Genomic DNA, 26,578 nt, shown 5'->3' with positions numbered 1-26,578 from the left:
TTTCATGCTGTTTATTGATTTTGGATGGTCACATTTGATGGTGAATTGGCAGCTTTATCCCAACAACTGATTTTAAAATGTGCTCAAAATGTTTAGGTACCCTAAAAAAAAAAAGCTACTTAAGTATAGTAACAAAGACGATTATGACCTAAATTAATGGTTTTCATTCATGCATGTGTGTACATGTGTTTATGTGTGTGTGTGTGTGTGTGTGTGTGTGTGTGTGTGTGTGTGTGTGTGTGTGTGTGTGTGTGTGTGTGTGTGTGTGTGTGTGTGTGTGTGTGTGTGTGTGTGTGTCTCACCATATGCGGCTCTTGTCCTGGCTGGCACTGAGGACAGGCCTGGCAGCTGTTGCTGGTCTGGTTGAAGAACTCGTTCTCTCCACAGCTGGAATACTCCGCACTAGCAAACATACAACACACCTGCAGGGACAGAACGACAGATAGGTAGAGACAAAAGTAAGACTTTGACCAAGAAATTGTAACGCATTATGTGTGAGAACAAAAATGACAAATTCATATTAATGCAGTCACACTCTTACAGTGCTGCTGCAGAAGACGTCGCTACTCTTTGCAAATAACAAACTGTATCTAATACTGGAACTGAGGATTAAATGTCTTACTGAAGGAGCCATCACATCCAGATGATCTAACCTGCTAAAACTAAACAATATTAAAATGAAAATACATATTGAAACAAATGTATTAAATAATTAAAAAAGATGAAACAAATGATGGTGAGGCTAGTTTGGATACATCCAGTAATATGTAAAGTTAATATTTGGTATTGAGGCTCTAGCCTTGTAAAAAAAATATTTTATTGATTTACTCTTCTTTTATTTCAATATATATTTCTGTTATCCATATCACAGTGATAAATGATATAGAACATCAAAATAAGACATTACATTTCAAAACAAATACATTTATGTAAATACATTCTGTATCATATTGTTAACTATTACTATTCATTTTTAGCTTCTCTAAATCTTCTCTACATCTCTGCTGCAAAGTTCTGTCTGAACCATTTAGAATGATTTCTCAGTGGACTGATTATTCTGGTGCTTATGTATTGATTATTCTTTCATGTTTAAAATGTTCAAACATTCACTCAATTTTGTCTGACCAACAGACTTACAGTGGTGAACCCAACAATTAATTTGGGTTAAATTACTTATCTTGAACTTTCTTTGTAAAACCCAAATCTAGAAAACGAATGCAAGTTTAATGTGTTCAGATGTTCAACATCAGATAGCAGGACAGTATTAATCAGTTCTGTAATAAATATAGTATGTCATCAAATAAACTGCATCACAGCATGTCACTGGTCGACCGGTGACTGCAGATGAACTTGATAAATTGTCATTTAACATGTTTAATTTATTATTTCCTATAAAACTGGGGGAAACACATACCATCTTGTACATTTCCCTGTTTCTGTTTCAGACGTTTAAAAATTCATTATGATCCACACTCAACATCTGCAACAACAACGGATATAAATGGCTGCATGGGATAATGGCTGGTTTATTCAGAAACACCAACCGTGTCAGTATCAAATCAGCATCATCATTTTAATTGGCAAAAAAACAAACAGCGAAGAAAACAAACATCGTACCCAGACCTCTTCCTCTGTGATACTCAGATTAGTGGAGATCATTGTTGGCTGTGTGTGTGTGTGTGTATGAGAGAGTTTGCACAATACCAGCATTTGCTTGTGTGTGTGTGTGTGTGTGGCATTGTGTCATAGTGGCTCACTGTAATAAGTAGCAGCTGGTATTTATGGCCTTACCAGCATACTTTGTGCTTTTCCAAACAAACTAACTGACTTTTAAAAATCATCTGCAGTCCAGAAAATGATGGAGGGAAACTAAACGAGTGCATGACTAATTCTCTCCATCTCCTCTCTATTGTTTTAATAACATCTCCCTCGCTTTTTCTTCTTCCTCAGAACCATCTCATGACAGCAGACACAAGATGCTGTTTGAGTAAATAATACAAATGTACACTGCCAGTGTAGGTGTGTGTGTGTGTGTGTGTGTGTGTGTGTGTGTGTGTGTGTGTGTGCGCGCATATGGAGTATTTGCATCATCTCAGGCCAAATAATTTGTCTATAATTCAAACCAGATCAAAAAGGAACTGACCTTTAGCCTACACACCCGATGTGTATTTACTGTAAATGCAACTTGACTTAAACTGGACTTCATGTGTAAAATTGGTGGAGTGCCCCTTTGACACCTCGAGGTAACTAACAACACGAGCATCCTATTATTATGTTTAAATTTGTACACAACGTTATTCTTCTTTGTTGGTGTGTCAACACATTCGAGGGTCACTGTAGGCAATTACAAGCAGGCGTTGTTTACATAAGCTCTCTCCAACAGTTTGTGCAACTTTGCAATGAGCCGCACTTTATTTGTCTTTGAAGAGACTGTAATAATGAGCTTCTCCTCCATATTTTTCCACTGTTGGAAAAACAAACTTCCTGTCACACTAATACACCACATCAGTTCTACACAACCATCCGAGAATGCCTTGAGAGGATATTCAGTCAGGCCCCATAAAATACAGCATACATCTCTGCACATGTGCACCACATACAGTTATCTAAGTTGGATTGATGTTAGTATTTGGCAGGAACGCTGGTGAATTGTAACAACATAGAGTCAGAAAAATGTCTTTTAACACTTCTAGTGCCTCATCTCCTCTATAGTAATATTGTCTCTGTCTAATGAACTGTATGACAATAGCAGCATAATGTCTGGTAAGTCATTTATCATTGTTATTGTTCACAAGTGCAGTCTATAGATGTAAGGGGATTGAACATTTGTGGCAGTGTACTTGTAATGTCATTGGATGGCGGTGTAGTCACTTGAAACCACTGACTTTATCCAAATATTTCTTCCCTTTTACGGGCTCCAGTGCCAGCCTGTAGGTACACTTATATGACTGATGAGAAGAAAACAGAAGCGGGAGGGTCAGGTGGAGGCATCTGTTGGGAGCACCGCCAGTGGGTTTCAACATCAAAACACGCAGCGAATCTCTAGATTCCCGGTCAGATTATAAAGATATCTGCTCTGTAAAAAGCTCTAAGGTTGACTAATTGGTACAAGTGCTGCAGAGCTGTGCAAGCTGCTGGCACATAACAGCTGAAGTCTGGATGATGCAGTGCCAACTGTGGAGTCAGTTATGGCTGCCATCCATATACTGTTGGAGCAATAAGGGTCTCTGAAGGCCGATAGCAGAAATATGACTTTAGATAAATACTGCTGCTTGATGGTGTTTAAAGAGGGCATGAAGAAGAGAAAGTAAAGAGGAGGTGAAGCACAGGAGGATGGGAAATAGAAAAAGAAATAGGAGAGGGGAGAGGGTGTATTGAAAAGGAAAAGATAGAAATGAATCGAGATTAAGTTCGAAGTTAAAGAAAATAAAAGTTACATTGCAATGGAAAATGAAATTAAGAAAAACGAAAACAAATAAAAACAAAACTTACTAATAATGAGGACAGAAAAATGGACTTCTTCTGACCTCTCCTCTCTGACATTTTTGCGTCTTCTTCCTGTGGGACAGAGATAAAATGACCATTTATTTATTGTAAATATACAGCATTAACTGTATACAATGCTTTCATGCATTTAAGCTAGTGCACCAAACTTCACTTACGAAACAGCAAAGTCATGAATCTAAACACTCCTGTCGTCAGCGTGTGTGTGTGTGTGTGTGTGCATGTGTGGTCCCGATGAATTCACTGTCCCGTTACCATCACGTCATCGCCAATAAACATGTAATAGCAGCAGAACAGCCCATGGCATTCCTCTGGCTCATAAGCACAAGTACACATCACCGCTGGCTAACCTTCTGCTTCAATAAAGGTTGGTGATAGCACTTAATAACATTTAATTATCTGTCTATTTCTGTGTTATCTCTGGCTGGGCTAACCTATCCAAACAGCTAGGAAAAACTGCTTATAGGTGTAGTTTCACACCTGTGGATGTTAGTAACTATAGTACTAGTGCTATGTCACAGTAACTTTGTACTGAATGAGGCTGTAAAAATTAGGTTTAAGATGCAATTTCTGAAATCCCCAGAATAATATAAAATCAAAATGATCAACATATTAAAAAAACTCCAAAAACAAATTAAACAGAAACATATATTAAATGGCTGAGATGCTACATCAGGTCCTCCACAAACACAGTGGCTGCGATGATGAAGTGGACCCAATTCATTTCAACACCATATACAAGATTGTGTTTTTGTTTTAGCAACCAAGCTGAAATATTCTCTTAATGACTTTGGTGAAAAAACGGACATGTTAAGGTGTAAAAGCCCCTGAAAGCACCAAGGAAGAGAGCAACGTCTCAAACTGTGAATTGATGGCTGGTGTCTGGGCGTACTTTTGTTGGCAACACTTCATAAAATGTGCGAGAGTCCAGCATGACTCAACATACTCTGTGGTAATGTGTAATTGTTTGTTAATTTCTTCTTCTTTATGTGTCGGCAAGGTCGTGTTTGTGATTGTATTTACTGTGTGTTTGTCCTGCAGTGGTCTGAACTGAGCATGCAGCATTAGTGTGTGTGTGTGTGTGTGTTTGTGAGTGTGTCTAAATAATGTCGTCATTGTAATGAAAAGGAGATGTGTTGGCGAGGGTCCTCAGTAAAGAATCACCTCTTAAGCCGTTATTTGGATCCAAACGATGAGCCCAGAATTAGTCATCCAAAGATTCAGAGCAACTTACAAACAAAACAAAACCAAAAAAAAAAAAACATAATGTGACCATAAACATCTCAGTCACTGCCATCAGAACCCATTAAAACAGACAAACTGTAGCTTATTTAGAATCGTAAGAACATGTGCAGAGAAGCAACTTGAAGCAGCCTTGTTGCTTTGCTGACTGGTTACTTGACAGAAAAACACCAAGCAATTCTGTCTGTTTTCTTTGAATGCCTGACACAGCACAAGCAGCTTGCATGTATTAGTAAATAACCACGTTTTTCTTTTAAGGGCCACACTATAAGTCATGTAAATTTTACTGCACATCGCATTTTCCCAAGCACTTTCAAATATGTTTACCCTATCTTGCAGAATGAATATCTGTGTGTGTGTGTGTGTGTGTGTGTGTGTGTGTGTGTGTGTGTGTGTGTGTGTGTGTGTGTGTGTGTGTGTGTGTGTGTGTGTGTGTGACTGCACAGATAAGGACATGATGAATGACTGCTGAAACATTGAAGCTTCCTCCACAAATACTGTGAAGCTTGTGGGTGTTAAATTACTTTTTCCATTTCTATTTTGCTTCTAATCTACAAGTAATTACAAGGTCACATTTAATATTTAGAACTAACACCACCATATCAGTGTCAAAAGGCCTGGGAAATCAAATGCAGATTCCTTTGATCAACTCAGAGAGTGGATAAAAATATATTTTCTGGCTATTAAACAGAATACATACAATAAAACAGAAAACTATAAGTATTGTATTTTAAGTCATAGTTGTGTTCTTTGGATCAGTAAGACAAACCTAAACACTATGACATACTGTAGATATACACAAACACACCAGTAATTACTGTCATTAAGTACATTTCTCATGGAGTCTCTTTGAGTGTTAATTACTGTGCATGAAAGAAAGAAAGAAAGAAAGAAAGAAAGAAAAGCAGTTGGCTGTATATATGTGTATATATACTGTATATTGTACTCATTGAAAGTGTGTGTTTTCTGTCTGTATATGAGGGGCCCTGAGACACCGTAAACCCTGTTGATAAAACACCTGCATCACATCCACTCACACAAACAGTCCTGAATTAAATACAAGGGGCCATTATATTCAAACTCATGCAGCAGAATATCCAACAGAGAGCTTTTTAACTTAAAAGGTATCAAAGTGCATTTGTCATTCAATACTACAAGTAACTACAGTTAATTTTTATTCACACATTTATTGTCCAGTGATTTTCTTCTCAACAATTTACAATAACATAATATTTCTGTCAGTGGAAAACTAAAAATCCCCAATCCTGGTTTGAATCCCGAGTATATAACCACCACTAAGAATATGGAATCATTTAGATCCCCTTTTTAGGTATGCATAAGTTCTAATCAATCAATAACTGCCAAGTTAAACCCAGGTGCCTCCACTGGAAGTCAAACTGTCCTTTCCAAGAAAATGACGTTGTAGTTGATGATCTATCTTTTATGTTTTGTAGCATGATGTTCTTGCGGCAGAGCAAAAAGTACGGCCGTGGAAGTTCTTAACCTTTTTGTAACACCAGAGTTCGACGGTTTTACTGAACCATGAGGCAGTCACTCCCTGGCCTTTACCAAGTAGTTTCAGCTTCCAAACATAACCATAACCAAACTCAGTGACACTAAAAGCATGCTGTTGTTTTGATTGATGTGAACTTCCGCAAAAGCAGTTCAACTTAACACTTTAAGAGATGAACTTTAAATCCACCTGAAGCTGTCGGTAGCATCAAAGTGTGTTTGTGTGTGTGTTTGAGAGAGAGAGGAAGAAGCCGCCATTATCTGCTATCTGAGGTCAGAATCTGTCTGTCTGGCTCCAAACCTCTGATTTCACTCTTCCATGTCGCAGACATGAGTGAAAAATCCTCTGATCTTCAGTCAGGGCTAATTCCCCAACCCTCAGGGTTAGATCTTGCTTAATTACAGCCTACACACACACACACACACACACACACACGCACACATGCACATGCACATTAACATATACATATATAGCCTATAAAGACGTACAGTCGGCTTGTGAGGGCAAAATAGGCTTAATTGCGCAAGTCCTTGTGGTAAGACCACAACCAGTGTGTGTGAATTAATTTGTGCATATATATACAGGATGTGTGTGTGTGTGTGCGTGCGCACGTGCGTGCGTGTGTGTGTTTGTTTGGGGGGGGCTGTTTGTTGCTGCTGAAAAGATAAAAGCGCAAATAGTGCTCGCTTTTTTCAAATCAGGAAGTGAAGAACTGCCAAATGGTTGTGGACCCCCTCAAGGCTACTCATTATGGGGTTAAAGTGATGCACAGACTCACACACACACACACACACACACACACACACACTCCTACACTTGTGTGTTTGAAGACTCTTCTGACACTCTGTTCTACCTCTTTCAGCCCTGTCTCTCTGTCTATCCAACCCTCACTCTCTCTGTCAGGGCAGGTCTGAGATGAAAGTCAGCCGAGTCTTTTGCCCCTCGAGGATATTAATCTTCTAACGACCACATAATCTCTGATAAATAACCCTTCTGTCTTTAGCTGTGTCATTACCAGGTAGAGTCAATGCAGTTCTTACTTGCACCAGTAGGACACAGCGGTCATATTGGACAACTCCCAGTATGAATGTGTAAATTTAAAGCAGTGGTGTTGCTGAGGAAAACCAACATTTCAACTTTTTTGCAGCCTCCCTCCCTCCCTCCCTTAATTAGCTCTCTCTTCATTTCTGTTTCTCATTTGGCTGCATTTGATTGCTCTTTTTGTCAGCGAAGGAAATCCAATATGAAATTCCACATAGCAATGGGAAGACAATTTACCCTGCTGCATTAAAAAAATGCACAATAACAAACCCACTGACCTCAAGAATTCATACAAGGCAAATCAACAAGAAAAGAGGACGTCTTTCGTCAGAGCTCCTTGGCCTACAGTGACAAGTATAATGCCTTAATATCATTAAGAATCCAGAGAGAGAACTTCAAAGAAGAATTAAGTCAGTACTGATATGGACTGCAGCTAAATATGACAGCCAAATGTGACAGACTTAGCTTAAGTCTTTAGGTGAAGGGAGGGGTTGCCATATGGAAATTCCCATAGATCAGCTAAAACAAACATGCATACATTAAGTAGACAGCGACTGCCTCCCTCCTGTTAATTCTTTACACTCTTCCTCATTTTTTGGCAGTCGGCGCAGTTTTCCTCCCATAACTGCCACTCAATCTCTTGTTATTCATCCATGTGTTTGTATTCTTTGTGGTAATGTTTTAGACCTCACTGTACAAGCACACAGTGTGTTCATTTTTATTAGTGTTGCATTGAACACTGTGAAAACTAAGACTGCCACAAGTCAGCTCAGCTTAGAACATTTTAGTTGATTAGTTGTTTCTTATGGGAAATGTTCTTCATTAGTCATTACTTGAAAATAACAGTCACATATGTGGAATGAGAATCACGCTGACAAACATGCTTTGGCTTATGATACGAAGTTGATTTTTTACTGAATGATCAGTACGTGGTTAGCCGGTTTTACTCCCTTTCAACCTCAGAGTGCAATGCCCATTTACCGATGTACTGCAGGCTTTGTCATTGCTAAATCTGGTGGAGGAGGGCTGCAGTGTCATATCTGGGAGATTCCCAATATTCCCAACACCGCCCTCCCCTCCATGTGAAGGCCACAACCAACCAGCAGCAGACGCTAGTACAGCAACATGCAAGTGTCCAATGGAACACACAACCGAGCAAAAGGGACTACTACTGAGGGATGAACCCAACAACTACGCACTTAATGTAGATCCAGCCACAGTTTCTAAATGACCGTATTTACAGTACATATGGTATATAGTATAGTCTAACAACATATAGGTTATTCTTATGAATGTGAGCTAATGCTTGGTATAAATACAAACCTCTGGCTCTTTGGTATATATTTTCTAAGTGGTCATTTAGTGAATGAACCACATTTACCTTCTTATTGAGGTGTGGAATCCCATTTTAAAAAACCCATAAATCAGAATACAGTATGTCAGAGGTCCTTGCACCAAATCCTCTGGGTATCATTTGTTTGGGGCGGATGGAATATGTTTTCATCCAGGTGGTTAGATGAGTCTTTGAGGAGTCTGGAAATGCCTTCAGAACCAGCGTTATATTTCGTTTTGTTAAAACGCCCGTGTGAGATTCTCAAGATCGCAGGGTGTTTATTTTTTGGAAAATCAGATCCTTAGCTTTGCGATTCAAATCCCATGGTGATATATGAGAGGGACAAACCTGTGCCACTTCAGTTCACTAAGGGCACTCAATCATTGCCAACTTTGGCACTTATGTTGTTGTTTAGTTTTACTGGACCATATAATGGATACAGTAGTGTTAACAATGTTACACTTTGCCCTTTCTTGATGTCTACATCTTCCTCCCTGCCTCACTGATTTAGTTCCATAAATTAATTTCACTGGGAAATATAGTATGTCTCTTTTTCTTTAGCTCTCTAAGTCTTTCCACCTTCATGTCATTCAGTGCTGTTACAAATGGAGTGTGTGGAAAATAACTTTTCACCATCAGTGTTTAACCCCATAAAGAATATTCATTACACCGGTTGATAATGACTTCCTGCCCGATTAAATAATGGGCCAATCAGTGGCCAGGGAACTCGGCCAAGAATCAAACCAATGGAGAAGATGAAGAATGTTAGAGGATGGTTTGTGGGCTCTTCCATAGCACTTAATTTCTGATGACAATTAAATCAGCAGCCAGGGGTTTCTGTCATCCTGGTTCTGGTATTTCTAAAAGGAAAATCTGTTTTCCATTGAACTCTTTCCCTTTCTTTTCTTACTTTGTTTTTTCTTTTGAGCAACTTCCTCTCTTGTCACCTCATCTGGTATTTTAAATGATCCATAAACAACATCTTACTAACATCAAACTAACTTATTATACCAATAGAATTGCACGTTAATACTGATACTGTTTGACTGAAGCTGCGAGTAGTTGATCTTTTTAACCAATATTTGATAGCTTTCATAATTGTAAACCATAATAACTACAATTACAAGGCTTTAGAGCAGAGTTATGGTGTTAATTAGTTAGAATCCTGGTCGTTAGTATCCTGGTCATCCTTATCACAACTGACATATTCTAGCATATACTGAAACTATGTTTTCTGCATTAGAATTAGTTTATGTAAAGGTCTTCACATTGATAATCAGTGTAGTGCTGATCAATTTTACCTGAAATATGTAATAAAACAAGTCAACTTATATCTATTGGACATACAATCTGATGCCCGTAATAAAATGATTTTCACTCTATACTTCATCTAGCTAAGACATCACCCCTGACCCTTCCACAAACACACTGAAACACATAAGCCCTCTGCTTCCAGGCCTTAAACAAGTTCCAAAGTTAATCAATGCTGACTTGAGGAGCTGTGTCCTTAAAGAAGCCAATTATTTTATCTCTCTACAGATGAGGACTCAACCTGCCAAATCCAAGCAAGATCTCAAACACATGTTAGCCAGTCTGGCTGCCTTAAATCCTGCAGGTCTATGTGTGTGTGTATGTGTGTGTTTTCCAGCATCTTGGAGGCCCTTGACGGAAGCAGACATATACGTAGGTTAGGGTTAGGATTTTAATGCTAACAATGACGTCAGCATTATTTCACATGATGTTTGTCCAAACAAATCCAACTATTACACAATTCCATTTCAACTAAAGCACAGTGTATATTTTCTAACAATTTCCCTCCTCACTGGGTCCACACATGACAATACAGAGTGTATTTGACTTCACACTATACTAAACCAAACAATCCGTAATAGTCGCAAATGTAAATTATTAGCAAAAAGCACCACAAATGAAACAGAATAAATGTTCACTGGGATATTATGAACATTTATATTAATGATCTGAATTCTCACAGGTAATTAAATGTTATCCTCGTTGGTTTGTATGTAGAACATAAGGCAGAAATCTCAGCACTTACACTGTGTATTGCCCCTCTATCAACTATCTGTTGTCTGTCATTTTAAACCTCCACCAGCTCTGCTAAACAACTCACTATAATAAGACTCAATATATCTTTACGCTGCAGGACTACGCCTCTGTTTCTGTTTACTTCTTTTTCATGACAGATTTTCCACTCACGCAGGTTCTAGATGAAGAAAGAGAATACTGACACTGTAATTGTGAATTATGAATTATGAGAATATTATAAGGAAAGAAACTCTTCTTACAATAGCCTATGAATCAAACAATTTCATTCAGTGTAATACCATGTCATTAACTGTACAGTGGCCATAATCATCTACCTGTGCCTCTAATTATTTTACTTTCGCCTTAAAAGGCATAATATTGCAGTGAGTTGAAGTGAACTGAACATTGTGCGGTGGCTTTCATTGATACTTTTAAGTGCGTGTTCAAGAATTTGGCCATTTCACTGTCAATCCACTTTTAAGTAATCATAAGCGGCCCTACTGTCTTTTTTTTTTTTTCCTGAAGTGAATTATGAGGGAGGAATGTGCTGCTGGCATTTTTATCTCCTTTCTATGATTTGGAGGCAGCTGGAGAGTAACTAAAAGGGTGGTGGCGGCAGAGCTGTCAGTCAAATTAGACCAACGGCTTTCACCTTCAGCTGAATCAAACCACGAGTGAGACAACACTATATGCCGTAGTAATGTACATCAATCTTAATTATCAAATTTCGGCGATACAGGCACACTGACGATGCACTGCTGACAGTCTTCATTCCCGGTCTCCTTACTTTTCTAGGTTTATGACTCTTTATCAGTGCTAAAGGAAGTCACACTCACTGAATAAACTTGCCATCAAGGCTCATTTATCAGGAACCAAATGAGCCAGAAATAAATACGTCTAATTTCCAACATGATTACCGACTAAGTTTGATGTGAAAATAAACCCATGATTAAAGTGATTTCCAACTTTGGAGACAGACACAGTCCTCAGACAACAGCTGGCCCTCGTCTCCTAACTAAATATCCATTTACTCCAGTCCCATCCAAATGCAGCTTCACGGTTTATCAGTGTGAACTGTATTTTCACAGGAGTGTCAAAACACGCTTTGCAGCAACTTGAATTTCCACAGACAAAACAGACTAGGATACTTCTGTAACTGGGAATCACAAGGAGTACACGTCTCAAATATCATCTGCAGTACGACGACTGTGATGCACTTACATTTATGCCAATAATAGAAAATAATAACTAGAAAAACTTTATGTAAATTCTCAACTCCTTAAATAATCTACAGGTTTTTTAAGCAGCGTGCGTGTGTGTGTGCGTTTGTGTGTGTGTGTGTGCACGTGTGTGTGATGTTTCTTCATCTCTCTTCATCTTTTGATTGCTTTAATTACAGACTTACTGTCAGCTTCCCACTCGGTGTGCAGGAAAAACAAACTCTTAGGGCACATGAAAAGAAGTCACACACACACCTATCCCAGCTCCAGTCAGTCAGTAGGCTCTTTGATTCTCTGCCTGCCGGTGATCTGTCTTTCATCATCTCCTCTCCCTGATCCCTTGTTCCCCTCTTTAGCTCTGCTGGGGCAGAATATCTCTCTCCCTGTCTCTGTGTCTGTCTCTGTTTATTTTGCAGCGGCTGTAGGTGGGAAGCCTAATCTGCAACCTGGAATTCATCTGGATGTCCTATTGCATCCCTCTAACTAGCACCTATAACAAAGTGATTGCAGAACAAATCAGTTCTTTCCACTAAAGATTTCCATATATTAACATAACTATGTATTTTGAGAGTGTGTCTTTAATGGTGTTTCCCTAGTTAGAGGATTTTCTTGTTTCTAGACAACACAGTGCTGCAAAGTACACTACAAATCAGAATTCGACAAGCCTTTTAGGAACCACCATGAGTCATTTATTGTGACTGGCAGACATGAATTTAGCCACATCTATGATATGACCTTACTCAAAGAAAGTCATTCTTAAAACATAGGTTTTGAGTAAAATCAATTAGCATGGTATCAGCATTGTTCATGTTTTCAGTTGCCAGCATTACAATAATATAATGTGTGTGTGTGTGTGTGTGTCTGTGTCTGTGTCTGTGTCTGTGTGTCTGTGTGTCTTCCCCCCCTCTGTGGAGATTTCCTTCTAACACAAATCTGAGGGATCTCTGGGTGCTCCTCGCAGGGGGATAATTCTCTTTGTCTGAGCAGCAGCTAGTCATGATGGATAGACGTCGTCGGGGGAATCTTCAAAGCGCAAATCCTCATCAATCCATTCAAAAAGTAAATAGTTAAGAATTTAAGAGCTTATTTAGAGGGTTCAAACTTGCAAACCAACAGAGGTGCTCATGCCTGCTTTTGGTGACATGTATTGTACCTGCCTCCGTGAGCAGCACGAGGAGGGCGTAATACAGATCACATCAGATCCTACACACATCTGCACAGGTGCCCCGACCAACAACATGATCCCTCGCTGCCTTCCCACCTGCCAACTGTCTCACCAACCAAACCAGAGATGCAACAGCTAGGGATTAAAACTGCCATGGTGTGCAATCTGTTTTACTTTCATCTTAGGGCACAAACTCTCATGTGTTTGTGTGTATGATATAAAGTATGATTTTTAAGACCTCACTCTTTTCCATTTTTGCTTTTCCACATTGTAAGACATTAAATGCCAGATCTCCCTCGGCAGACTATGTATAGAAGAAATTGATGACTAACTGAAGTAGTTTCCCCATATGCAGGACTCTTAAGTAGACACAAATTAGACCACAAACCCCAATCTGATTAAACTTGCTCCCAGGGGCCCTACAGGGAGAGTTTTCAACTGTTGATTTAGTATTGGTTTGTTGAACTGTCTGCGCGGTGCATGGGGAAATAATAGTGGTGAGAGTGAAACCTATGATTAGAAAAGCTTATTCCTTTTATGTTGCTTTGCTGGGATTATTGCACGTAAATTAAAATTTAATGAAATGCAGCTACCTCTCATTTTGCCAGGGACCTCCTGGAAGCCCCTGAGGGAGCGCTGAAGATTCACTGCCCTGTCTGAGGCCGCTACCTTGTCCTGTCCTGGTGAGTGTGACTGTGACGGTAACTGACTAAGAACACAGGGTCTACTGAAGGAAAAGCCTTTTCTTTCCTTATTTAAAAAGAATTATGCATTTGGTTGGAGCTAGATAGTATCAGTGTTGGGCGTATGCAGATGCTCAGCACAATGATACGGAACAAATACTGTAGTTTCAACTCATAGCTGTTATTCATCAGTTAATTATTTTTGTCCATTTCAGAATGGTTGTAAGGATTAAATCCCTGTGACAAAGGTAAATAAAGCCTCTTAAATTCACTGTATGGCATACCTTAGTTCTTAAGCAATCCCATCAGACTTACTGACATAATACTTGAGTATGAATTCAGTATTAATACTAAATGTCTAAGTCTGTTTTACGCATACTTGCACAGTACATCTTTTATTTCACAAAAATGCCACTTCAGAATTTACTTTAATAAAGCACTTTTTATATTTTTCTATCCAAAATACTAATGCCAATTTTGTACGACTTTAGGCTAAGTCTAGGTGGAAGTATTTACGTGTATTCTTTTTGTACTTTTTCCAAATGTAATAAAATATCAATATCCCTGCAGGGAGGAAGATGACGCTGATGTTTTAGCTTCCCTCAATTTATATTCTTTTAGATCACTAGAGCATCGCTGTAAATCTACAGCAGTCTTACAGCCGTGTTGATAATTATTACAATCCTATAGCCTACATTAGACATTATGTACAGGACTACTGTAGCTCTTGCACGTGGTCCTGGTTCTGGTAAGGCAGTCTGGATAAAAGCCTGCACCAAACTGTTGTGCCATAAATAACATGTAGTAACCTAATGAGCTGAAATAACTTCACTTCCATAAGTAAACTCTGAAAGATGTGTTTAGTAGAATTTCACCTTAGATGTGTGAAGCATTATGAAACCTTCAGCCCTAACAGGCCTCCTGAGCTCTATAAATATCTCCACGGGGGGAAATGGATCGGCCGTGTGGATTGGAATCAGCTGTGACATCTAACATAAATCTCAGCAATAACTTTCACAAGAAAAAAACACATGATATCACTCCAGAATAAATAGAGTTATTGTGTGAATTCCAATACCAAACAGCATAAAGCAACACAGAGGCGAGTAAGTAAACAAATTATCTATTCACTTCAGTGTAGTATGGGATGATCACGACTACAGGCACTGGCTTTGTTAGTTTTTCTGCCTTGATCCCTTTAATCCTTAGAAACCATATTAACGTCGTCTTTTGAAGATGAGTTACACTCCCTCCCCTGTTTCTTCTCTCCGTCTCCTTTGCCTTTCTACCTGTGAACATGAAAGATTCAATGGCAGCGGAGACGGGCTGCACTGGGGGCTGCAGGGGGAGAGAGAGACACAGATAGAGAGACAGAAAGAGGGAGAGAGAGAAAAAGAGAGGGAGGGGGGGATAGAGACAGATTGATTTCCACCTCCAGCAGCTATAGTTCAAAGCAAGCCAGCAGACTTCAGAGGCTCGGCAGGACCCGGCATGTCCCCGGCCGGGCCGAGCTGCCTGTCTGCGGGCAGGACTTCCCCCGGGGGCCCCGGGGCCCGGGACAGTCAGGCGGCACCAAGAAAACAATTATGCAGACAGAGGAGAAAAGTGTGCAAGGTCACAAATGCACACTTGCTCAAACACCCACAGTCATAAATAAAATGTCATAGACAGCCTTCCTGACATATGATAAGGCTGATATGACACATGAAAAGCATTGAAAGAAGCCACTATTGAGAAATTAACAACTCAAATCCCCTGTCTACTGCCTACATCTCTAATAAAATCCACACTGACCAAAGTCATAAGAGCATAAAGCCAGCGTTTAGGTCTGCATGCTTGCAATTCAAAATCATACCCCTGTCACAGAGCAACTGAGGCCTAAACTAGAAAGCTAGTGATGTGAGAAATTAGAAACAATCTCATTTGTCTTCCACCTTCAGCTACAAACTTTGCTGCAACACGCACAGTACCTGTCACATAGTTCAGAATGTCTCTGAGGACATGCTTGTTTCATATACATACCGCACTCACAAATAAAAATATTTAATGAAGTCTAAATGACATTCAAGCGAATAATCCAGTCTCATGCACTTGACAACAAATACATCTGCATATACAGCCTGGGATGTGTATAGTTTGGCTTGTCGGAATCATCCTCTCAGATAAATGAGATGTCATCTAAATCTAGGAAACCTGGGTTTGGGGTCACTTTTGCATTTTTTTGACTCAAAACAGTAGGCCTACTCATAAACTATGGTAGATATACAACTTTTGCATCAGCAGCTGTTTCCTCTCTTCTAAAGCCTACATTTCCCAGAGCAAAAAAATGCATAACAATTCATACTTATGGTGAAAAATTACAGTAAAGGCACATGTTTGTTTGGCATAATAAGTGTTGCTCAGGAATTTCCCCGAAGTCTTGCAGCAATCCGTCCTTGCATTCCTGAGAGTGGAGCTGCTCACACGTCTTACCTGGAGCTCAGAGAGGGGGGCACACTGGTCTGGTTTCTCCGCTGCTGCACTGCGGGATCAGCTGGCGGGCGGTCAGTCCTACGTGATCGGCGATCAGTCTTTGGCGTGGTGTTGGAGAAGCATCGCCGAGGTTACTGGCTGTCTTACGAGTTTTTACTCCGCACTGCTCAAGTTGTGTCTCAGCCTCCACTTTGGTACATGTCGGTGTGTGCGCAGGCTCCTCCTTGATGAGGAAAAAAGTGAGAAGTTTTCTCCGCCCTGAATCAGACGCGCATTAGCATGCTCCAGGTAGACTGACTGCTCGGCGGGGAGAAGTTGCCACGCTGCAGGCTACGACTCAACTCCGCCATCTAGTGTCCGCGAGGAGGTGGTGGCAGTGCATAAAGGTAAACCTCCAGTGATTTTCATAAAAGTAACACATGTGACTAACATTTTACTAGCCATATTAAAGACAAATAAGGCAGTAGCCTATGTATCAGTTTGGTTAACACACAAAAGCTATTTAAACACATAAAGATCGTATTTCTAAGACATCTACACACTTATATTATGAAAGCTGCAACTGATATTCGACGACTATGCTATTACAAGTACTGCAAATACTACCACTGATGGAAGGAGTGTTTAGGTCTTGCACTTAATTAAAGTCCTGCACTGAAAATGTCACTTAAGTACCTAGTAGTACAAGTATTATCACCTAAATCTATTTCAAGTATGGAAAGTCAATTTTGCAGAGTTATAAAATGTTAAAAAATGTTTTTATTACTGATGTATCAACCTGTATGAAGCATTTTAATCTTGTTATGATTGTCAAGGTTGATGTACTGTTGAGCAATTTAATCTGTACAAAGGCACACTTCATGGGTAGGTTTGTATGCAGAATCTGTGTCAGATAAATGTAGAGGAGTAAAAGTTATAATAGGCCTATTTGTCTCTGAAATGTGGTGGACTAGAGGAATAAGGTTGTGGAATCATTGAAATACTTAAAGTACATTAAAAAATGAACTTAGTTATGTACAGTGCTTCCGTACATGTACTTAGTTACTTTTACCCACTGAATACAACTGCTAATGTTGCTTCTTTCACTGGTGCTATCACACACACACACACACACACACACACACACATGCTTCTTCTTTCTTTTGAAACAGAAGCTATAAATTACTTTGAGTGTGTTTGTGTGTGTGTGATGTTGATGACTGGTGCCTGTTGTCTGAGTGGGACTAAAGCTGGACTTTAGTCTTCCTCCTCCTTCTCCTCCTCCTCCTCTTCCTTTCCGCTGCTTCTCCTTTTCTCAGCCACAGGAAGGGGGACATAAAAGAGGGGCTTTGAAAACACTGGGAGTCCTGTAATTACTTACTCTCCCTCTCTGTCTCTGTCTCTGTCTTTCCCTCAGCCCCTCTTTCTCTCCTTCTCCTTACCTCTGTCGCTCTCTTTTTTTGGTCACTCTCTCTTTTTTCTTCAACTTTCTCTGTCCCTCTGTCAGTCTGTCTCTCTCTTTCCGTCGGTCTTTCTCCATCCTCTTCTCTTTTTTCTTTCTTCTCTCTCTGTCTCCCTCATCCTTTCATAGGCTCATTGATGTCGATCCAGGGGCTTCCTGACTGAAAAGGAGGATGAGAGGAGAAGAGATTAGATGAGAAGAGAGGATAAAGAGAGGATAACAAGAAGAGCGATGAGCTCTGCTGAGAGAATGATGGCTGCTCTGTCACACACCGGACAAAAACACATATTAAGCAAAACCTGTATTTACTGGGTGTTGTAAGATTAGAACACATGCACCTGACTCTGCATTACGTGGAATGAGGAGTAATGAGATAGTATATGTTGAGATAATATGAAATATGATATATGAGACAACATAGTAATATGAACTGAAATACATGAGGCATAATGTGATCAGGTATTACAAGATAAAGGAACATGTAGTTTAAATAGCATACAGCAAAGAAACAAACAATATACTGTATATGAAAAACAAAACATATGAGATATGAAAAATAACATTTATGATGGAAAGATGCTACCAAAAATGTTATTTTGAAGATTATTAGCTTGATGAATCATCTATTAAGAGTTGTTTTGAAGCCCATAAGCCGTATTGAAACATCTCGACATGCACATTCACTTACATATTTTTTGTTCAAGGCTAAATTTGACATAATATAACATAATATATAATTTAATGTTATTTTTCAAATCTAACTAATATGTTATCTCTGTGTGCTACCTTCCTGTTTTACTTGCACTTTATTTTATGGCTGCACTATTATTAAATGGTCTTAAACAAATAGGGTTTAGAGCTATGAGTACTTGCTCCATGAATAAAATTAATCATTGGCAGAATATATTGAGTCTCTATAAAGTCTTAAGGTCAACATGCATTCAGTGCAGAGCAGCTGGCTACCCCGTCATAGCCGCCCCCCCCCCCACCCTGCCCCACACACACACACACACACACGCACACACACACACAAACACACCATATCAAAGTACTGTAGCTCAGAGAAGACAGCAGTCAGTGGAGGCCTAATTTGCAGCTTGATATAATGAAGTCAGGGTAAATTCAATTTCCAGCAAAATCATTGAAAACAAACTTCTTCATGCTTTTTATGTGCTCGAAGGAGTCTTGAACCCTGGAGGGAGAAGTTGAAAATATGGTCCAACAGTTATGCACTTTTCAAGGATGAAACCAAAGCAGTAAACAAATGCAATAGCTGGTATTTTTCAACTGATATTTATTTACCAAATTATCTTCCATGGAAAAATGTAGATTTAAACCACAGTGCATATAAACTCTTCCCTGAATCCCAGGATTACATTTGTACATACTGTATGTACGATTTTTTCGGATCCAATGTTACATAGAACCAGTTCATGTTAAGTTCTTCCCACTGAACAAACAAAAATGTTTATAAAAAAAACCAAACAAAGGTCATATGCATCACAACAATATCATATTGCGCAAATACTTTGATGTAACCCTTTTGTTTTTTTACAATAAAAAAGTGACAGTTTTTCCCCTGTGCCTTGAAGAGCGCACTTATGCTGTACAAGTGAACCTACTACAGACTATGAACTTGTTAGTACCCCTGTTAGTATCCCCACATGTACATTGTCTGTGAGAAGACACACTTGTCCTCTAACTACTTTTCAATAAGGAAGCAAAAAGCCAGTTGCCATGGTAACTGCCGTGTCAGCTAACCTACTTTTGCATGAACGAAGGACATTGGTCGATGAGAGAGAGGTGAATGGTATAGGTACATAAAGAGGATCCATACAAACTCCCACACACACTACATATTATATTTGATCATTTCAGGCAAACAAGCTATTATCTTTCTGCAAAGCAGAGGCCACAGGAGAAGAATATGAAAGACGATTATTTCTTCTATTATTGATAAAGAACCCCATAGGTAAACCAGGTTCATGCAGAAGAAAATAGCCATAAAAAACAAAATATGAGTGCCGATGAAGCTAAGGCAGAAGTCATAGCTCATCCTAACAATGGTTTCCCAAAGGACAACATTTAATTACAAAATAATTGCACTGCAGAGATAAAAACAATGAAGTTTTATTTTGTTTATGACAACAATAAAATGTATGATTGCTGTACGAAATAGAATACAGAGCACAAAATGCCAAAAAACCCATTGGAAACATATAAAAGGCTTAACTAACTTACCTTGCCAAGCCATAAGCAAACTGGGCACCCCTCACTGACTGTCTACCCTGAGGAAGGAAAAAAAAATGCAAGGTCAAATTTTGGAGAGGATAAATTAAGAAAAATGGCCCTCAGAGGAACTGCTCAGCACGCCATAATATGCCAAACCATAACAAATTATGAAAAAGTTCATGAACATTAGATAAGAGAACAAATAATACAAGGTTAAAGGAGGCAAAAACCACAAAACCCATTGTAAATGCACCTGCTTTTATAATCAATAGAACCGGCAATACCAACACTTGCTTTATGTATTATATGAAAAAGAATAACATGGTATAAAATGTACGAACGCATAATCTGAGTTCATCTTTAAAAGACTGAACACAGAGCTGTTTAACCCTTCTAAAAGGCTGGTTTCCACACCTAATTGGCACGCCAGCTATTTAACAGCATCCACCCTTTGTCTGTTATTGACAACAATGTGTCTGACATGGAGCCCCTATATGCCAGTTAAATTGAGTGAGGGGAATTTCATCCAATAATAATTTTTTTGTTTGCTTCTCCTTATAGTTCCACTCTAATTCAGAATCATTGGCTGTGGAGAATTGCATTAACCAGATGAAACACACTGGGCATGACATGAGTGCATATGATAAAGAGAGAGAAAGAGAGAGGGAGCGAGAAACCATGACTTTGGGCTTTTTGCCAGCACTTGCTGCACTAGTGAGGCATTCAAAATCAGGGTTTGACAACAACAACAGCAACACACACACACACACACAGACGTTTTCAACGCCTGATTTACTGTAGCATTGCAATATTCCGCAGCCACGGGGATTCAAATACATCAGTATCAAATGGCAGGTCTCTGTAGATGAAATGCAAGGGGAGCTTCCTCTCACAGCTGAGCTGAAAAAGTGCAAAAAGTCTTCAAGTTACCCCATTAGTGGTCCAAAAGATTTGGATTTTAGAATTATTTTTTCTTTTCTTCATCTTGCGTCTTGTTGTTTTAAAGTTTTGGGGCCTGTTATTTTTCATCTCTACCTGATAATATTCAGTTTTACTGCTTTGATATGTGTGGCTGTATATTACATATGACCTATACTAAGTACTGCAGGGGTCAATTAACCAGCACTTCAGCCTCAATTCAGTTCAATTACTATGACTATGCCTTGTTATTGTATGAAGCATCTTTCAGTCTCTCTCTATATATGTACATATAGAATGTGAGTGTATGTGTTGATAGCAGAATAGTGTCATTGCTAAATAAAATAACAAACCATGGCAATGCTGTGGCGTAGGTACTTTATTGTGAAATGAATAACAGTATATAACAGTTCAACAGTTTCAGTATCTGACTAATCGGTGCTGTGGTTGCACACCACATACTCCACATACTCACCCTCCTTCTGTCTCATTTTATGCCTCAGCAGTCCACCCTCTGCTTTTCACCGTGGGTGGTAAATAGTGAGCCCAACCCACCCACCCACCCACCTAGGAAGGCGTCACTGTCACACACACACACACACACACACACACACACACACACACACACACACACTCACACACATAGGGACAAACGTAGACACACATATGCCTAAATCACTCCCTATCCCCCTAGGCCTGAATGTGAGATCAGAGCAGGTCTGAACAGGTGGAAAAGCAAAGCAAACCTGCAGTCATGGCTGAGAAACACCACACGCACACACACACACACACACACACACACACACACACACACACACACACATTTCTTTGTTCTTTATCTGTGTTTTGTCCATCACATAGTATATGACAGTATTACTCCTCAAGGTATACTTCTGAGGAAATGTTTTTACCTTTATTTTAATATTTATATAGCAAAAAAGGCTATATAATTTATGGCTACTAATATTGTAAATTACAACAGTTTCTGCAGCCCACACTGAAATTTAGAGTAGTAATCCAATAACATCCATTGTACCTGCTGATGCTAAAATGGATGTACATGGCTTATTTTGTTTTATATGGTTTAACTTTAACTACAATATATAATTTTGTCTTATGTTGTTTCTGTTTACCATCTACATCACTAGTTGAAATGATAACTCTTAGGAGATTTCAGTTGTTCAAAGTAGAAAAAAAAAAACATCAGCTGGTGTCCACCAGGCGTCACCAGAAACCACAATTTCCCAAAGCTCAATTTTCCCGCTGTATGTACTCACTGAGGTAAAGTAAAGGATGTAAGCTCCTGTCAGGTGGGTATTACAGGGGAGACACCGCATGAATTGTTGCTAGTTTAAGATTGATTGGTCCTTCCTATACATAATTAGACTAGACAAACTAAATCAAAAAACTGTTTGGAAGCTAAGTCGAAAACATATGGACGCACAAACAGCAAACTCGCCATAAAAGAGGATCTTGAGAACCGTCACCCCAAGAATGTATTGTTTATGAAGGTCTTTGTGAGCAGGTGAGATGAATAGAAATCTATTCAACAACCTCTCGGGTTTGGTAGAAAGGTGTTACGCCAGCCCAGTGTTTCTTTTTTTTAACTAGTGTGTGTGAAGGTGTGAGGAGAGAAGAAACGCGGCTGGTGGTAATCACTAAGCGGCTCCGCAGCTGCCTGTCTCTAGTGGTTATAAGGTATCTTTCTCTCCCTCTCTCTCTCCCAGTCTGTATCAATCTGTCTCTGGTGCGTGAGCGCGCGCTGCAATTGTGATCTGCGCGCGGATGATGATGATGAGAGCGTGACCTCACCGCTTTCTGCACAGCTGCTGGAGAGAGGGGGAGACTCAGAGAGGGAGAAAGCGCGACACAGAAACACGTTGGGGGAGACGCGGAGAGCTACAGACCAGCGGAGAACATTCACAACACAGGCGCAACTGTTCGGTGAACGGGGCTCCGTCACGGGGCGACCGTTGGCTGCTTCCCGCCGGTCCGCCTCCCAGAATGTTCTGTGCTCCCGGTTCATTTGTACGGTACACGAACCAGTCGCCGCGGCGTTCCCACGGACACTGAAGCCCAGATGCTCACCCTCTCCGCCGACATGGACGAGTCTTCGTCGCTTCTGGATCTGCTGGAGTGCTCGGTGTGCCTGGAGCGCCTGGACACCACGGCCAAGGTACTGCCGTGCCAGCACACCTTCTGCCGCCGCTGCCTGGAGAACATTGTCAGCTCCCGGAACGAGCTCCGCTGCCCGGAGTGTCGCATCCTGGTGGACTGCGGGGTAGACGACCTGCCCGCTAACATCCTCCTGGTTCGCCTCCTGGACGGTATCAAGCAGCGGCCCCAGCGAGGGAGCGGAGGAGGAGTAGGCGCAGGCGGCAGGCAGTCCCTGGCTGGGGGCTCGCTGCAGGGATACGCAGCCGGGATATCAGCTTCTCCCCCGGGCAGTGCGATCAGAGAGCTGCCCGTAGCCACCAGGAGCTCCCCTGTTAAGGTTGGTTACTTTCCCAACATCCACTGTGTGTGCCAGTAACCTATCTCTCTCAGTAGAGTAGCCTACTAAAGCACCCAAACTATGTCAAATGTTTCCACGTTTATGAATCCTTGTTTATTCACACTTTCTAAAATACAACTTCAATATTTACGAATGGTCACGAGCCACTATTCAAGTCGGTATTCACAAGACAACATAATACCAACTTCAGGATTGACCCTCCCTCTGTCCCTTTGTAGCAGCAGATTTTGGTGGAAGAAGATTTTGAGGACAATTGTACTGACGAATTCCCCACTGTTTATCTCTGGTGTTTGCTGTTAAATGGGGAACAGTGTGTTTGGTTGCACAGATATGAAGCCGCTCAATGGTCATATAGATGCAAATTTGACTATGCTCTGAAATTTCATGCTGTGATACTGACTGCAGCAAAGATTGTTTGACAATCAAACAGGATGAGGAGTTATGGAACACTGACAGAAAAGTGAGAATAAAAAAGCAGTGCTTTGACATGTCCATAATATTTAGTTCAGTGGAGCAGTAGGAGTGAGTTTCTGTTGTTTTGTCATATTGTTGCTGATGACAGATGTATCTACTGACTGATGTGTATTGCTGTCTATTGATTGCTTTGCTGAATTATCACCAGTTATGCCTGTGATATTGTGGTACTGTGGTATCATAATGAGGCTGTCTTTCCTGTGATACCACTGAGGGATAATTAAAGTGTGTGTGAGGGAGAGAGCCAGTGAGAGACATATAGACAGTGTGCAAGGGGCACCTGTCTGTGTTACTGTTGTTGCCATAGTCCTGGTGAAGCCCAGTTGCCCAGAGGCTGCAGCGGTGTGAGGTTTCATAACCCAAGCTCAATGGGAGAGGATCGGAGAGCCTTGTTTACTTGCAGTGCAGTGTGCATCCAATGCATTGTCTCATAGCTGTAATGTGAGATGGGCTGAAGAATGTGGCTGTAATGTGGCAATGTGTCAGAAAATGTGATAGCATCAGCACTGTGATGCAAAAAATGTTAACATTTTGCCTCCAACTGGAATCTAAAATCTTACCAACAAACCTCAGGCACTTGTGTAAATGCCTAGTTATATTGCATTTTCACTGTTTACCCTGAATCATTAGTATCATGAGCTGCAAAATCTGGGGCTGAATTAACTAATTGTAATTTTTTTCATAAATGGATAGATACCTATCAGATGCTTTTTTTAAGAACATGAATTCATTTTTCAATCCATGTAATGTCAAGTGTTTCCTAATGCCCACCTTGGAGACAGGTGCTTAGGAAAATAAAACCATGGAAGAAAGAGAGTGTTGAATTCCTGCACACAGTCAGCACAAACTTGATTAGAAATGCAAAACCTGATGGTTCCCTGAGCATAAGCATAGTCTATTAAATGTAAAAAAAAAAAAAAATGTAGTTTCTGTCTGACCAGCAGCCAAGAAATCCCCAAATATTCAATATACAATATGAAGTGAAGAAATGAAAGCAGTTCCTTTCATCTGAGAAGGTGTCGGTGAGATCACAAAGCAACACTGGATTTATATGAAATTCAAAAAAAATCCTTCAAGGAAGAAATGCTTGACATGACTTCACCGCATTGAGTTTTTGTTACATGTTTCTTACCAACAAGATTTCCAGACTCATGCTGTAACTTGTTAAGCTGGATATACTGTATTTGTCTAAGGCGAGTTTGTGTGTTGTGTGTTTTGTGATTAGTCCAATGGGATTTGCATGAGGGTGGTCGTGGGCAGGTATGTTCATGTTTGCCCTGAGCAGTTTTTGGTTTTCCTTTTGAGTTTAGTGATATCCTCAATAAGAGGGCTGCAATGAATAATCAGGCTAAAGGAAGGTGTTGACATCAGCTTCCACCCTCGCACCCCACCCCCAACGAGTACAACAAGACTTATCAGGCAAGAAGCCATTGATTGAAGCAGTGGACCACTTTGGTGTGATGGAGTGCAGCGGCAGTGAGCAGTCAGTCATTCATGGCGATGAACAGGAATCTAAACCCTCAATGACATTTCCACTAACACTTAACACTCCACTTCAATTCACTCAATAAGCTTTACCGGTCCCCACAGGGCAATTTTATGCATGGCACATGAAAGCACACACACGCAAAAGAGACATGCTACAATACAGAGTTTTAACAACTGTTTAGACAAATGCTTATCATAACTTTGTAGAACCCACAGTGACATCTTAGTTTACATTTTCCACTGGAAAACCTGAAACCAGAATAAGACTTATTGACTTATTGCATAATTAACTAATCATTTCAGCACTGTTATATGGTGCAAAATGAGGGGAATTTCAAAAGTTGTATGAAAAATGTGTCCAAAACAGTTGTAACCTTACACAGAGGGATGCATGCACTCACAGAGTTGTGTCTCAATGACTTCAGAGGACATTACATGGACTTACATTCATTTCCTGGAGATTTACTCTAACCTTAACCATAACCACTACTTGCCTCACCCACACCCCAACAATAAAACATTACGATATGGATGTTTTTTATCCCCGTAAGGAAGACAAGTCCCAATAATGTGGCTGTGTAAACAGACCTAGGTCCCCATAACTTGAGTAATACCTGGACTACACACACACCTATAACCCATTACCCTCTGCAATTCCCTGCAGCCACTTTGCCCAAGTCTCCTCCATGCTCCCTACGGACCAAGGGCTGGTGAGAAAGTGTGAATTAATCTTGTTTAACAGTGGGGTGTGTGTGTGTGTATGTGTGTGTGTGTGTGTGTGTATGTGTGTGTGTGTGTGTGTGTGTGTGTACATTTGGATGTGCATCCCTGTGCACATAAAAAGCGGGGGTCTGTCTGTTAAATCTGTCATTGAGTGACACACTCATGCAGTACCACTACCCACAAGGTAAAAGAGTCACTGCACATCAGGTGTTAAGGGTTGTGGATGAGAATGAATGTGTTGCTATGGAAATGGAAGAAGAGGCAGACCTGCTGAGTCAGCAGTAAGACTTGGTTTTCCCCCTGCTGTTTGTGCTCTTTGAGCTTCTGTTGCTGACCTCGTACTTTGACCAGCAAGAGTTTATCAAGGCTGATCTTTTTCTTTTTTAACCATCTCCTTGTGAAATTAACTTTTCAGAAATAGGCAATTTGCCAAGAGGTAGTAAAGTAGATTACCTGTTCAGAATTCCATAGGAATGTTTCATCTTCCTTATTCACTTCCTATTCTGCTAACTGCTGATTCAGTTAGTGGGTCAAGAATTGAAGTGCTAAGTTCTCTTGTCTTGGTCTT

General features: G+C 40.2%; 2 protein-coding genes and 1 long non-coding RNA gene across 6 annotated transcripts in view; 1 reads left to right on the top strand and 2 right to left on the bottom strand.

Moving 5' to 3' along the window:
• Positions 1 to 16,491, bottom strand: part of edar (ectodysplasin A receptor) — a 34,984-nt gene extending 18,493 nt beyond the window's left edge. For both annotated transcript variants that reach the window (XM_056388595.1, XM_056388596.1), the window contains exons 1-3: positions 16,220 to 16,491; positions 3,493 to 3,558; positions 303 to 422 (exon numbers count right to left, since the gene is read on the bottom strand). In XM_056388595.1, coding sequence (XP_056244570.1) covers positions 303 to 422; positions 3,493 to 3,543 — 171 coding nt within the window. In that variant the 5' untranslated portion in view covers positions 3,544 to 3,558; positions 16,220 to 16,491. The remainder of the gene's footprint in view (positions 1 to 302; positions 423 to 3,492; positions 3,559 to 16,219) is intronic.
• Positions 16,492 to 17,180: 689 nt separating this feature from the next.
• LOC130177493 (uncharacterized) lies at positions 17,181 to 23,036 on the bottom strand. The gene is made up of 3 exons (XR_008829026.1): positions 22,899 to 23,036; positions 19,902 to 19,948; positions 17,181 to 17,820 (listed from the first exon to the last, which is right to left on the bottom strand). It is a non-coding gene; the product is annotated as an uncharacterized LOC130177493 (long non-coding RNA).
• Positions 22,466 to 26,578, top strand: part of LOC130177491 (E3 ubiquitin-protein ligase SH3RF3-like) — a 97,997-nt gene continuing 93,884 nt past the window's right edge. For all 3 annotated transcript variants that reach the window (XM_056389310.1, XM_056389309.1, XM_056389308.1), the window contains exon 1: positions 22,466 to 23,304. In XM_056389310.1, the coding sequence (XP_056245285.1) occupies positions 22,891 to 23,304 (414 nt within the window). In that variant the 5' untranslated portion in view covers positions 22,466 to 22,890. The remainder of the gene's footprint in view (positions 23,305 to 26,578) is intronic.

Source organism: Seriola aureovittata, chromosome 11 (assembly GCF_021018895.1).
Source record: "Seriola aureovittata isolate HTS-2021-v1 ecotype China chromosome 11, ASM2101889v1, whole genome shotgun sequence".
NCBI classification, from domain to species: domain Eukaryota; kingdom Metazoa; phylum Chordata; class Actinopteri; order Carangiformes; family Carangidae; genus Seriola; species Seriola aureovittata.
The sequence above is the reverse complement of the archived record's forward strand: the minus strand, read 5'-3'. Positions and strand labels throughout refer to the sequence as shown.